The sequence below is a fragment of the Acanthisitta chloris genome, unplaced genomic scaffold (genome assembly GCF_000695815.1).
Source record: "Acanthisitta chloris isolate BGI_N310 unplaced genomic scaffold, ASM69581v1 scaffold1816, whole genome shotgun sequence".
Lineage (NCBI taxonomy): Eukaryota > Metazoa > Chordata > Aves > Passeriformes > Acanthisittidae > Acanthisitta > Acanthisitta chloris.
This window is the reverse complement of record NW_008679591.1, coordinates 1-13155: the sequence shown is the minus strand read 5'-3', so window position 1 is coordinate 13155 and position 13155 is coordinate 1. Positions and strand designations below refer to the sequence as shown.

At 38.4% G+C, this 13155-nt stretch overlaps 1 protein-coding gene across 1 annotated transcript; it reads right to left on the bottom strand.

Moving 5' to 3' along the window:
• Positions 1–1368: 1368 nt before the first annotated feature.
• On the bottom strand, positions 1369–13149 carry GALR1 (galanin receptor 1). Its single transcript, XM_009077344.1, has 3 exons — positions 12525–13149; positions 5073–5138; positions 1369–1706 (listed from the first exon to the last, which is right to left on the bottom strand). Exons 1-3 carry the CDS (start codon positions 12834–12836, stop codon positions 1389–1391), a joined length of 696 nt encoding a protein of 231 aa, XP_009075592.1. The 5' UTR covers positions 12837–13149; the 3' UTR covers positions 1369–1388.
• Positions 13150–13155: the final 6 nt, after the last annotated feature.

Below are 13155 nucleotides of genomic sequence, written 5' to 3'. Positions count from 1 at the left end.
AGTTAGAGAGAAGACAAGTACACAGTGAAAGGACAGAAAGCAATGGTCACAAGATATATCAAGGGAAATCCCAACTGTGGATAAGAAAAAATATCTTGGTGCGGGTGATTAGGCACTGGTCCAGGTTCCCCCAAAATATTGTTGATTCACCATTCTTAGAAATTTTCAGAACTTGCCTAGACAAGAAGTGATACAACTCTGAGGGTATCCCTGCCTTGAGAGGATGTCCGGAGGTTCCTTTAATTTGATTTACTCTATGAGTCTATGGGTCATTAATAAATAAGGTAAAATCATATCTACTCCAGCTAAAAGAATGCTCTCAAAGGAGTAAGAGCCCTTCCAGTATTTCTTTAGTGGTTTATCACTTAAAGACATATTAAGTGCATTTATAAAATTGCTGAAACTACTCATCTTGTTTGAGAATTTGCAGAATTGTATCATTTACCTTAAAAGCAACCTTCTGTATATTTCCAATTAAAAACTACATGATATCAAGTCCCTCCTACAACTTTTAAGGGAATATTATTTAAAAATACTTAAGCATTGTGTAAAGTTGTTTTATGGAACATAGTATTTTAAAACATTTGTATATATTGCACATTTAAAACTGTATCTCCATCTTAAAATCTATGAAGTTAAAATGTACATACACATGCACATGCAACACATGAAGAAAAGCTTCCCTCAGCTAGACACAAATCCTCATTTTGGTACAATTACATCCAAATCATAAACAAACCTTATATAGCGTACACAAAAGTCCTGTGTGTACAGTAAGGCAGCCATATGAAGTGGAAAACCAGTCCATCCTTCCTCAGTATGACATATTAAAACCAGCTAAACAGATAAAATTAGCATTTCCTCTCTAAAGCTATTGCATCAAATTGTACACAGGTTATTTCAACTCCATATCAGAGTCCATCTCTACTTTGGAAAGAGAATAGGCATTGTCAAAACAATCTGAAGAGAGAACAGAACTTTTCCTCTCTGAAATCATAGTGCTCTGGTATTTATTATCTGTAAGAGAGAAATTTTATCCATCTTTCCACTTCAATGGAGCAAGATGTCAGAAAGTTACCTGTCCATATCAACATCTTCTTGTATATTTGTACACTTAGTATGAATACAGACATATAATCTCAACATTTTTTTCTCAAATATCTTTTACAAGTCCAAGAGCTTCAATTGACAATGCTATCTAAGATGCAAAGGATCAGCCCAGATTTCTTTCATACCAGTTTCACAAACTTTTGCTACAATTGCAACTTCAGTACATTAAATACCAATTACCTTTATCAAGATAAACCCAGGATAAATCTCATTGTGCTTTGTTTTCTTGATGTTTAGTTCACACAAATGAAGAGCTGACATACAGGGCTTCTCAATGTTCACACATGGGTACAATTGGTAGAGGGTGGTGTATCTATCCGACTTTTATTTTCCTTAGCATCGTTCAGTGATGACTCCTTACCTATCTGGCATTTGAAGACTTGTTTGTAGGCCTTCCTAAAATTTTCAGAGAGAAATGCATATATAATCGGGTTCACGGAAGAATTGCTATACGCCAGGCAGTGTGCAGTTATTCTGAAGAGAAAGGAGGCTTGAGTCAGTGGGAAAACTCCAAATTCGGCCCAGAGATGGATCACATGATGTGGCAGCCAGGAGATGCCAAAAACCACTACCACCACCAACACAGTCTGTGCTGTCTGAGACAGGGAAAGGAAAACACAGATGTCCGATGAGTACTTGAAGAATCAGCTTTAAATCTGCTTCAAAATCATTATTTGGAAGGGGAGGAATATACTGAGAGGGAACATGCTTTGGAATATTTATTACTGATTTTACTCCATTACCAATATGGGCTTTATTTTGCATAGTGAACTACTGCAAAGAAGAACCTTAGCCTTGAAAATGCCATAGTAAAAGGCAGACATATAACTTTCCTCTAAGGTAAAGAATGGTTCTAACTCCTTACACAAAAGCCTAGTCTTTTCTGAGGTGGACATAAGCCTGATGTAAAATAACGAAAACAGGGGTCTTTGGGAAATCTCGTTCAGATCTAATGATTATATTTCAGTACAATGCACAAGGATTTCTGCTGAAAATTTCAAAAGAGATCTATCATACATGAAGGTAGCTAGTGGAATAGCTTAGAGCAGTTGGACAAATACTGCTCAAGTGCCTACTAAAGGAGTAGGGCCTTTTTATTAAATCTCTCCTTTAAACATAGAATTTCCACAGGGAGATTCATACAACATCCTGGGATACAACTAGGGAAAAAGTAAGTGGAAAAGTACGGAGCGTGAAATTTCTGGTGATTGCACATTGTCAAAACACACTGAATTCAAAAAAATGGAATACAAAACATCCTCAGTGACACCTCCACACTCCACTGCCACTGTTTATGAGAGGAAGGACCACCAAAGCCATTAGATCCATTCCGACAGCTACAGTATCAGTCAGTACAGACCCTTCAGGTGCTGAAGGAATTCTGCCAGGGCACAGTGGAATTTGACTGTCAATGTTTAATTTAGCTTCCACTTACTTCAGAAACAGAAGTCAGGGCCTTGCAGTTGCCTAAGTAATTAATATCTACTCCTCTAACAAGTACCTCTTTCAACTAAATCAGTCTCCCAATAAAAGCCTAACAATAATTTCAAAGCAGATTACATTATGGGCCATTGTAATTTCCATATTAATGCTTTATAACACAATTTTTCAGATAACTTAGGCTTTTCTCCACAGCCAAAACTAACCCAGTGGCCACACAGTGATAAATATTGCTTCACAGAGAGTATGTAAACTTCTTGCTAGTTTACTGAACTTGATATATACTTCTTGAACTGAATAATATTCACAGAACATGAGTTGACTTAGAGAAACTTAGAGAAAAAAGTTTTGATTTCTGTGGCAACAGGCCAAAATAACTTGACAGATACTGTTGTTGGTCAGTATACTCTCACAGGAGAAACCAAAGTACATTATATCTGTAGTTAATGTAATTTGTTGAGTCTCAAGCTATCATCTGTTCACAAGCTGTTCATCTGCTTAGCCCCATGGAGTTTAAGTCAGTTGCCACTAAAATAGCCACAGAAATATTTTCTTTTTTAGGTCTCATCGGGAGAATGTGTGCCAACAAGGGTGTATAAATTAAGAGCAGTTTATCGTCTAATCCCTTCGATGTGTTAATATTCCAACTGAAAACAGATTGTCAGGATACCACATGCACATTTACAAGAGGCATATTACTTCAGTTGGTTAAAAAATCTAAGAGAAAAATTTCACCAGGAAAATCATTGACTTTTAATGGACTGTATAGATGCACCTGAAAGCAGAGGCTGACCATGTGTCTCTTGCAATTTAAGGTATTTCATATCTGCAGAATAAGCAATTTTGCATTAGGAAGTCTCACAACATCTGTTTTATCCCATTGTTCCTCCCAAGCCTAACTTCAGAGCTTACCTTTCAAAAATCATCACTATGTCTTGCAAACAAGGTATCACTAAAGAACAGCTCTTGTTTACCTAATGGGAGCTTGCCTAGGATTTCTCATTAGCAAATAAAACACACCTGAAATACATGATGTTAATATTGATGCTTTGTAACCAAAAAGCGTGAAAAACAGTATTTAGACAAATAACATATTTTTCTTTTTGCTTTACACATATAGCAAATTTATTTTAAGATTCTACTACCAAAATGTTCATAAAGGTTTGAATAAAGCTAGAAATGTATAACTATACCTGAAATGCATTCTTAACAAGACAGCAGAAGGAAAAGAAGATAATGGCAACCAGAGAGAGCACTAGCACACTAGTCAAAACAGAGTCTCTATGAAAAACATGAGTTAGGCCTGAAGTTCAGAAACTTATTTTCTAAGGCAAAAAAAAGTTTTGGGATGCTGTTTGTTCTTTTTTTTCCCTTGGTTACTGAACCCTGATATGTCCAAGCAGTCTTGAACATGTCTACAAGGCTTTACCCTGAAGCTCTGAAAGCTGGTTCTTAGCCAGGTCTGCAGTTTTCAAGAGTTAGTGCTTAAAAGAAATGCACAGATATTTCCTGTTTGAAAATAATTTAAGTGAGAGATGGCAATGCACAGAATGTGTCTGAGAACTACGCCTTTGGTCTTGAACCCATTAAGTAAAAAAAGTATATCTGTTAAGTATTTTACAGAATTGGGGCCATAATGCTCTTAATTCTAGGAATCAAAATCTATTGACTAGTACATTTTTCAAAAAAATAGAGAAAGTATAAATAATAGATAACTTATTCCCTGTTGAGCCCATGTATATCTCATTTACACTGCAGATAGTCTGCATGCCCATATGGAAATAGTGATCAGATCAAATGAAGAGCTATAGCCTAAGGGATTTTTATGACTGAGAAGTTAGTCAAATGATTATTGTGGACAAATCTGCTCAAAAATCAGAATGGTATTATATTAACTGACAAATTCTCTGTATAAACACATCTTTCAAACATTGTTCTAAATCACAAAGCTTATATTCTGCTTCAAAGACCTTTTGTGATTCTACTTGTAACACTCATGTCTTGAACATAAGAGAAGAAAACACTGGGTAAAAATCAATAGAAGAATTGGAGAATCATTAAAAGCCTCCTTATAGACTCCTATCAGGAAACACAGCAAACCTCATTTTAAATCCTCAACATATAACCTAGGAAGTCTTCCACAAAACATTAAAAAATCAGCTAGTTTAAAAAATAATTTTTAAATCCCATGACTTACAAGTCAGGGGAAAATGCCTATGAGCAAAACAGCCCCACATTTAATGCTACGGACAGGTTATCTCTTCATGTCTAAATTTCAGATGCTCTGAAGTTCAAAATAATGAGCATCTCAAGTAATGGCTTGATGCAATGTAATGGAAAACTTGAATCAGGAAAGATTCCAATCCTATGAAGTTCAGAGGGACACTGAATGCTTCGTTAAATACTTAATTACAATTTCTTCTCTCTGTTACACCTTTAGCAACAAGCAATATAATACCAAATTAGCTTAGACATAAAACTAAAATAAAAACAAAGAAATATTGGTATTGAATCCAATATACCTTTTTCTTGGATGCTTCTGACTTCTTTGACATGTTTCTCAACTTCTTATGCAGATGATTAAGAACCTGAAAAGATTAATTTGCACCTTGTATTTCACCATTTTCTAAAATTCAAACCCATAGATCTTAGTACTGTTCTCCAGTACTGCACAAGTCATGCAGAAACAAGGCTGATCCAATCTACACATTTTAAAAGTGCACAGAATGACAACCAAAGGAATTACATATCTGCATCTGTGTGAACTGGCAAATATGAAACAGACCACAATTGAATTCTTATATAAAAATTCAAATGTATTACATAAAGAATACACATTACAAATGAACAAGGCAACAGATGGAAAACTATCATGCACCTTGAATTAGCAATCACTTGTCTTCGTAAAAAGTCAATGCATGTTAATTTAGGATGACCTTTACTGCATGTAACATAAAAAAAGTGTATGTTTTGAGTCAGAGTTTTTCTGAGTCACCTGCATTATCTGCTTTCTTCAGATGGCTGTTTGATTAATATAATCAGGATGCTGGTACTATTTGACCTTCGAAAGAAGCTGAGGCTTTCAATAATAATTTATAGTAAAATGAGGCACGACACATAAGGCATGACCTTTATCAACAGTTTGATGATACGTATCTTGCATCTTTCACAAGTAATTTTTAAAATATGTCAGAAAATGGCTTACCATCCAAAAGCAGGGTCCATGTATGATTTACATATAAGATTTTTGATAGTGAATGATGCATAGAGATGCATGCCCTACTTCATCTGCAGTCATTATTAACTGAATCTAATATATTCTTATGGCATGATTTGTAGGCATGGAGGTGGGGGCAGGGAACATGATCTTCAGCTGAATGTGTTTAACATATTGCAAACCATACAGAATAAAAAAAAAGAGGGATTCCGAATTAAACTTGAGTGTTTAATTAAAATACGGTAAGAAGGATCTTTTTGAGTGTCAGAATGTAGAGCTCAGTTATATGACGCTGTTAGGTTGTACTTTACGTAACTTTTAAGATGAAATAAGAACAAAGGAATAGGTAAAATTATCCAGATTTAATAGGTAAAATAATCCAGCATTAAAATAATTCTTTTACAGGACCATAATACTAAATTTTAGGGCCTATAAGGAGACTTCTTGAGGTGTGGGAAAGCATACAAAGTCAAATTCTTTTATATCATCTGTGGACATTTTCTCTGTTTTCTTTGGGATGCACAAATAACCATTACCAGGACAGACATCAGTCAAGATGACCTAGAAACTTGATCCCACTCTGGCATTTAAGTCTTGGAGACATACATGCTAAACTAAAAGAAATAAAATGGCATTTGTGAATAACCATAGCTCATCAGCAGATTCCATTTTTTAAGTATCTACCCTTAGCTACCAGTGAACCATAAACAACAATAAAAATTAAAATTACTTGTAACCACTTAATATTGTAAGTGTGGTTCAATTATGCTTATCTGTGCAGTAACATTCTCATGTGTGAAAGATTTGCCCTGTATGCACTTTGTATTCTGAAACGCTGTCCATGCTGCTACCAAGGCTAACCTGAGCTCAAGAAAAGCAGGAGAAATATAAATGGGTTTTCTTTGAGAAGGTCCCATTTTGGCTTCATTCTTTCTCTCTTCTTCAGGATGAAGCAGAGCAGAAAGAAAGGACAGAAGAACCTCTGAGGTCCAGCAGAAGACCAAGGAGACATTCATCTGGCTCACACACCTTTTATTCACCTGCCATCACCCTGTACAAACCAGCTGCATTGCTTAGTCCGTGGGTGAAAAATGAAAAACCAAAAAGGGCATAGAAGGAATGCAATTAAGCTCACTTCCCATCGCTGCTGCTTCATCTATCATTCCCCCTTCACATAACTTACAGTGATGGGCTGTTTCCACTGGACCATTGCAAATCCCATCACCTGCCACCCAGTGACTGTACTGTTCTGTGATTTTCCCTCGCCACCCAAAACTAAAGTCATATATGCTCTTCCCAGAAATCAGAACTGCAAAATCTTTTTATAAAGTTACAAGTATTTTTTCTTCTGTTCTGAGACTTTTAGCACAAATTTTTGTATCGCATCTCTCTCCAGCCTAAAGAAAGATGCAGCAGACAAAATTGTTAAATTGGATGTTTGGGGCAGATAGGGGGTTGTGGTGGAGGGTTTTGTTGCCAGTTTACAAAATAACGTTTGAATGAATCCTTCTCAACTTCCCCTCCTTCAGATCATATACATATTTCATAAAATAAGTATCTACAGTGAAAACATGCTGGCTCTACATAGTAGTGTACCGGATGGTATGCAAACTAGCAACAAGAGAAATAGGCAAAATGTAATTACCTATCAACAGCAGTGGAGCAGCACATGTTGATGCACAAACATTACAAAGAAAATCAAAGACACTCTCCTCACTGCCCTGTTCAAATTATCTCTTCTCCGGGCCAATGATTCAATAATAGTTCCTCAAACAGCCATTGTCACTTCATGAACATGAACTATAATTCTACATGTGCCTCTTAATCTGTCTCAGGCTATTTCTCTTAAGATAGTCTTACAAAATATACACTAATACATTTGCATGTGCATTTTTAACCCATGGAATAAAATACGCAGCTTACTAAAACATAGGTCCCAACCTGGTCTCATAAGCTGTAATATTCTTTTAAAAATAATTAGCTCTGTGGAAAAGAAACATAAAACTTTTCTAACTCCAACTTTCAGGTACCTGTTGTTCAGAGATCTTATTTGGCTCTTAGGGAAGGAACAGCTTTCCTGTTTTCTGGAGATGAGGGTGGGGTGCTGTGGGAAGAAAATTATGCTGTGTTGAAAGAGGATGTAAGAAGACTTGGAGGATCATGGAAGTATAAGAAGTTATAGTCTGGTCCAGACTGTACAACCACAACTAACACTGATGGCATTTGGGGGGACCTGCATTTTGCCTGCAGACTACTCATTTATTTTCTTTTTTTCCTTTCTTTTTTTTTATCCCCCTCCCCCCTCCAGTTGTTTCAGCAACTACATTCAGGATGGTTTGAGAGCTCAAACTAAGGTCTGTGACCAAATCAAGTTGAGAAAGGGATTCTTCCAATCAGGGAGAGAGACGAAAATAGCTCAAACTATCTGTGCCTATTCATGTAAGTCTACCAAACATGGTGAAGCTTGAAGTCTACACTGTTACAAACCATGTTTCTCATCTGGCTGTATACAGTCATTCCACTGACTACACTTTCATCATCAGCCATTGAAAATAATGCAGAAGTAAAGTCTGCCCAAGGTCATTATCAAATAAGAATGAATTGTTTAACAGAGCCATAATGTAAGCATTGCATTCTGAACCATCTTTGTAGTACGAACCTGATTTAAATTTGAGTGCCATTGCCTGCAATCCATGTTTTAAAGTAACGCTGCTACTTCTATTGTCACAACAGATCCTTCACCCTCTTTCAATTAAGTGCCTGTCACTAACGTGTCATACATTTTATTTTTTTTTATTTTCAGTGAACTTTAATAAAGTTTTCCCCTTGCTGCTCTGCAACATTTAAGATATAATTTCTGAAGCCAAGAACCATATGAGCTTGGATTTTATGTCTTACTTTTTATGGCTTAGTTTTAACCAAGTCCATAAATCATACATGACTTTCATGAATTCAGAATGTCCAAAATAATAGATAATAATGGAAACACTCTTAAGGCAAGAAATACTTGTTTTTAAAACAGCTTTTAACATTATACATCTATAAAAGGAAAAGTCTGCTAGTAATTAAAGGACTCCAGCCTAAAGGTTTGATTGAAGAAGGCCTGACTTTCAAGAACTGAATCCTTGAAAAGTTGAGGTACACAAAATTAGTTGTCACATCGCACGACCCTGACAGATGTCAATTGTTAGAAGCTGACTGGGAAACATTTATCACTTTGCCGTTTAAGAACACATTAATGAGCAAATGTCATAGCTGCCTTACAAAACACATTAAAAAAGTCAGTATTAAAAAAATATGTCAAGTAGTATGATAAGCAATAAAAAAGTCAGAATACAGGCTGTCTACAAGTATATAGTGCTGTGACTCAACTGATAACTACATAATCACTGCTCCTCTCTCTGGAATTGTAAATGTCTTTCAAGATTAGTTTGGTGAGGCAAGAAAAGCTGGATTTGTTAATTCTTGACTGTGTTCCCAAAAAAATATGTCTTCTTGATAAGTTGATGCTACCCAAGACCTCCTCCCCTATGGCTTATCTGATGTTTAACAGTTGAGTGTAAACTGACTCTCCTTAAAAAAGAGAGGATGATGGAGACTCTGCATCTTCATTGTTGGCTGTTTTCACAAAACTGGAGAAATATCATTTCTTCTGATATTTTCACTTCTCTATCAGAAATCTGAACCAAAGTTATTTGTGAAAGAGAGAAAAGGGGTAGCTGTGCACACAAGACACAGAGCATGATCTTGTAAATTTCTGTCTGAAGAGCACATTACGTGAGATAATGTGGAAGGACATTGTTTCCAAATACCTGGCACTACTTCAGCACTCCTGTAGGTTGTAACAGTATTTCTATCCACCGTGGAAAACACAAATCTCTCCTAATACAATTTAAGAGAGAGTGAGAAAAATAAAGGACTTGGCTGCCTATTAGTGTACCTAAAAAAATGACTTTAAAGACAGAAAGTTCAATTGCAATTTGTTTATGAAAGAAACAGAACTGCCTTAAAGGAGTCTGGAAAAGGCAATATATTCAAATAGAGAAATGAGCCTTCTTTGTCTTAATCTACTGTATCAGAAGATTATGTCATTTAGCTGATCCACAGTTCATAAAAATCAGTGGAGTCTATAAGAAACTAATGCAGACTAAAATCTCCTATGACGACAGGCAGAGAGAGTTGGGGTTGCTCAGACCGGAGAAGAGAAGGTTCCGGGGAGAGCTTTAGACCAGTCTTTCAGTACCTGAGGAGGGCTTATGAGAGAGCTGGAGAGGGCCTTTTTACAAGGGCATGTAGTGGTAGGACATGGGCTCATGGCTTTAAGCTGAAGGAGGGTTGGTTTAGATTAGGTATTATGAACAAATTCTTTACAATGAGGGTGGTGAGGCACTGGAACAGGTTGCCCAGAGAAGCTGTGGATGCCCCATCTCTGGAAGTGTTCAGGGCCAGGCTGGATGGGGCTCTGAGCAACCTGGCCTAGTAGAAGGTGCCCCTGCTCATGGCCAGTGGGCTGGAACTAGATGATCTTTAAGGTCCCTTCCAACCCAACCCATTCTATGATTCTATGATCTTTATAGTACTTCCGAGGCTATTACACAGCAGCAATCCTCTAGTCCTGCATGCATTCAGAAGTCAAAACACTTGCTGTACTTTGTAATACTTTAGTGACATCAATAAAAGCTTGGAGTGACCAACTGCTCAAGATTCATCAGAGTAACATTTGCTTTGAGAAATCTAAAACTTCAGCTCTGATTTTCAACTATTATCATGCTTAATTCCACCCTCACCCTGCCACATGTGCCAAAATACTGCCACTGGAAATTTGCCAGTGCCTCCTAATGAGGGCAGGAAAGAGTCTTTAGCTGCAGGGTACAAATACCTTCAGTAGCCATGTATAAGTCATGGCATTTTTCAGCTTCATTGACACTGACGGGAGTAACAGGTGTCTCCTAGCTATCTTCTAAAATTCATCCCTTCAGGCTAGATATTCCAGTCTGACACCATGGCAAGAGGGATCATACATGCAGGCTCAAAACACATCAGCAAGCAATAATTTAAGCACTCTGACAAGAACTTAAGCACAAGATTTTATTGCAACTTCAAGTGCTCTTGATTTTATGAACTTGTTCTGGGCATGCATTTCAGATAGTGCTGATTTGTTGGCTTGGGTTTGCTTTTTCTTGTTGTTTTGGGGCTTTTTCTTTAAAAAAAACAAACCCTACATATTCATACTACTACTGAGAGATCTAATTCTGTAGAGGTGCTTTGTAGCAACATGGTGTGTTGTATTTACTACATGCATATTTTGATTAAGCATATTTATTTTTTTCCACCCTATATTACCTAGGACTGTCCTAGAAGAAAGACTTGTTTTCAATCTTCTCTCATATAATTAGACCTAGAAAGCTGGTACTTTATGCTGAAGATGCTTTGAAAAATGAAATAATTAATAGCTGAAAAGCTCCCTCTGCACACATTCTGTAACATTCTCCCTGAAATATGTAATATTTACTTCAGTCTGATAATCTATGGCTGCAGCTCAGTCATATTCTCCACTGTAGATGAAATACCAGTGTATTCACCAAGGGAAAGCAGGATTCAGTTTATGCATGAAAACATGTATTTCTTTTTCATTTGCCAGGTTGGACTAGTTTCACTACAAACAGTAATTTAGAAACACTGTCATTTGAGTTCTGCATGTCCTGTATTTAGCAGAGTTGGATGTCATTCTAGCTTCAATTTGCAGATCACAATTAAGCTGATGTAACACATATAAAACTGAACAGAACATAACATTTTTTGTTCAAATTCAATACTTTAGTTACATGTATTGAACTTGACAAACAAAGTACTGGCTTCTCAACACTTCAGTCCTATTTTGCAAGAGCAGCCCTATCCTCTCAAATGTAAATTACTGTCCAAGGAGAAATCCTGCAACTGAAGGCTGATGACATAGTAATGGGAGGATCTCTGCCTAACTCAGCAGGTAGGAGCTGGTCCTTCAGATCTGTCCAGCAGCAAGGACACTACACTGAAGGCTGCAAATATAACTGACAGAAAAAAAGTGACAGTTTGCCTAAGTCCTTAAATGTCTGTATTCAGGCACCCTTACTTATTGTTATTCCCTGCCTGGGTCCTCACACCCTGCTCCCTAGTACTACTTGCCCTTGCTGAGGTCAGAGGTAAATCTCCCATCCACTTCAACTGGGGCAAGACAGAGCACATAAGGACCAGGCAGTGTGATGCACATTTTGCTCTTAAAAGGTTAACTGGATCAGACCAAACTGGTTATTTGCATCATTTTTAAGTGCACAGATTTTAAAGAACCACAATGCTTCATTTGAAGCCTCAACAACTTGTTGCTTTGTTATACTTTATTTGAGTTAAAGTCCTCACACAGCACTGAAAGAAAACAGGAGAGTTGTGGTGAGAGAAAGCAGCAGAGCACTGGGGCTTCTTAGCACTCTGCAACAAGGAAATCTGGCAGAGATACCCCAGTAATTGTCAGAACAAGCCCCCCACACACACTCCTCACACCATGCAATCCTTGTCCTGACCTGTCCGTGCCACTGCACACGTCATTCCCCCCCAGTGATCCCTCAGCTATAAAACCTTCCCTTTCCTTTTGGTCACAAACTCACACCTGCTCCTTTTTCTCCCAACAGTGCCATGTCCCTCCATGTGCCCAGAGATGGCTCTACAGCTCTTGGACACCTACCACCATTGTATCCCCCCGTTCCTTTTACATTTGCCCCACCTTGGCATAGCAGAAGGAGATGAGCAGCAGCGGGAGCAGATATCCGAAGACGAATGTGCAAACCACATAGACCTTCTTGTGGCGTGGGTTGGGCCACTGCTCCCAGCAAAAGGTCTCGTTGCTGGTCTCACCGTGGAAGATGCGCTGGTGGTGAGCCACGGGCGAGGCCATGGCGAAGGAAAGTGCCCAGATGAGCCCCACACCCAAGAGCGCGTTGCGGGGAACCCGCAAGGCCGAGGAGCGTCGGGAGTGCACAATGGCCACGTAGCGGTCCACGGACATGGCCGAGAGCGTGAAGATGCTCACCAGCATGGAGATGGTGAAGAAGTAGTGGATGAACTTGCAGATGAAAGCACCCAGCACCCAGGTGGGGAGCACATAGACCGTGGACTGGAAGGGGATGCAGAAGAGCAGGTAGGCCAGGTCGGCGATGCTCAGGTTGAGGATGAAGATGTTGGTGGTGCTTCGGCGCTTGCCCGGCTTGCTCCTCGCCAGCACCGTGATCACCAGGGTGTTGCCCAGCACTCCCAGGGTGAAGATCAAACCGAAGACGATCAAGGTGATGAAGTTCTCGATGCCGATGCCGAAGAGAGGCTTCTCCCCCGCCTCCAGCAGCCCGGAGAGGTTGAAC

What these genes read in the sequence shown, in the direction of transcription:
- GALR1 (XM_009077344.1), bottom strand. Translation starts at nt 12,836, where the DNA reads ATGCTGGTGAGCATCTTCACGCTCTCGGCCATGTCCGTGGACCGCTAC. An exon ending in TCTCCTTCTGCTATGCCAAG is followed by an intron (nt 5,139 to 12,524) that starts GTGGGGCAAATG and finishes TAATCTTTTCAG; the next exon opens with GTTCTTAATCATCTGCATAA. An exon ending in CAGAAGCATCCAAGAAAAAG is followed by an intron (nt 1,707 to 5,072) that starts GTATATTGGATT and finishes TCCCTGTCTCAG; the next exon opens with ACAGCACAGACTGTGTTGGT.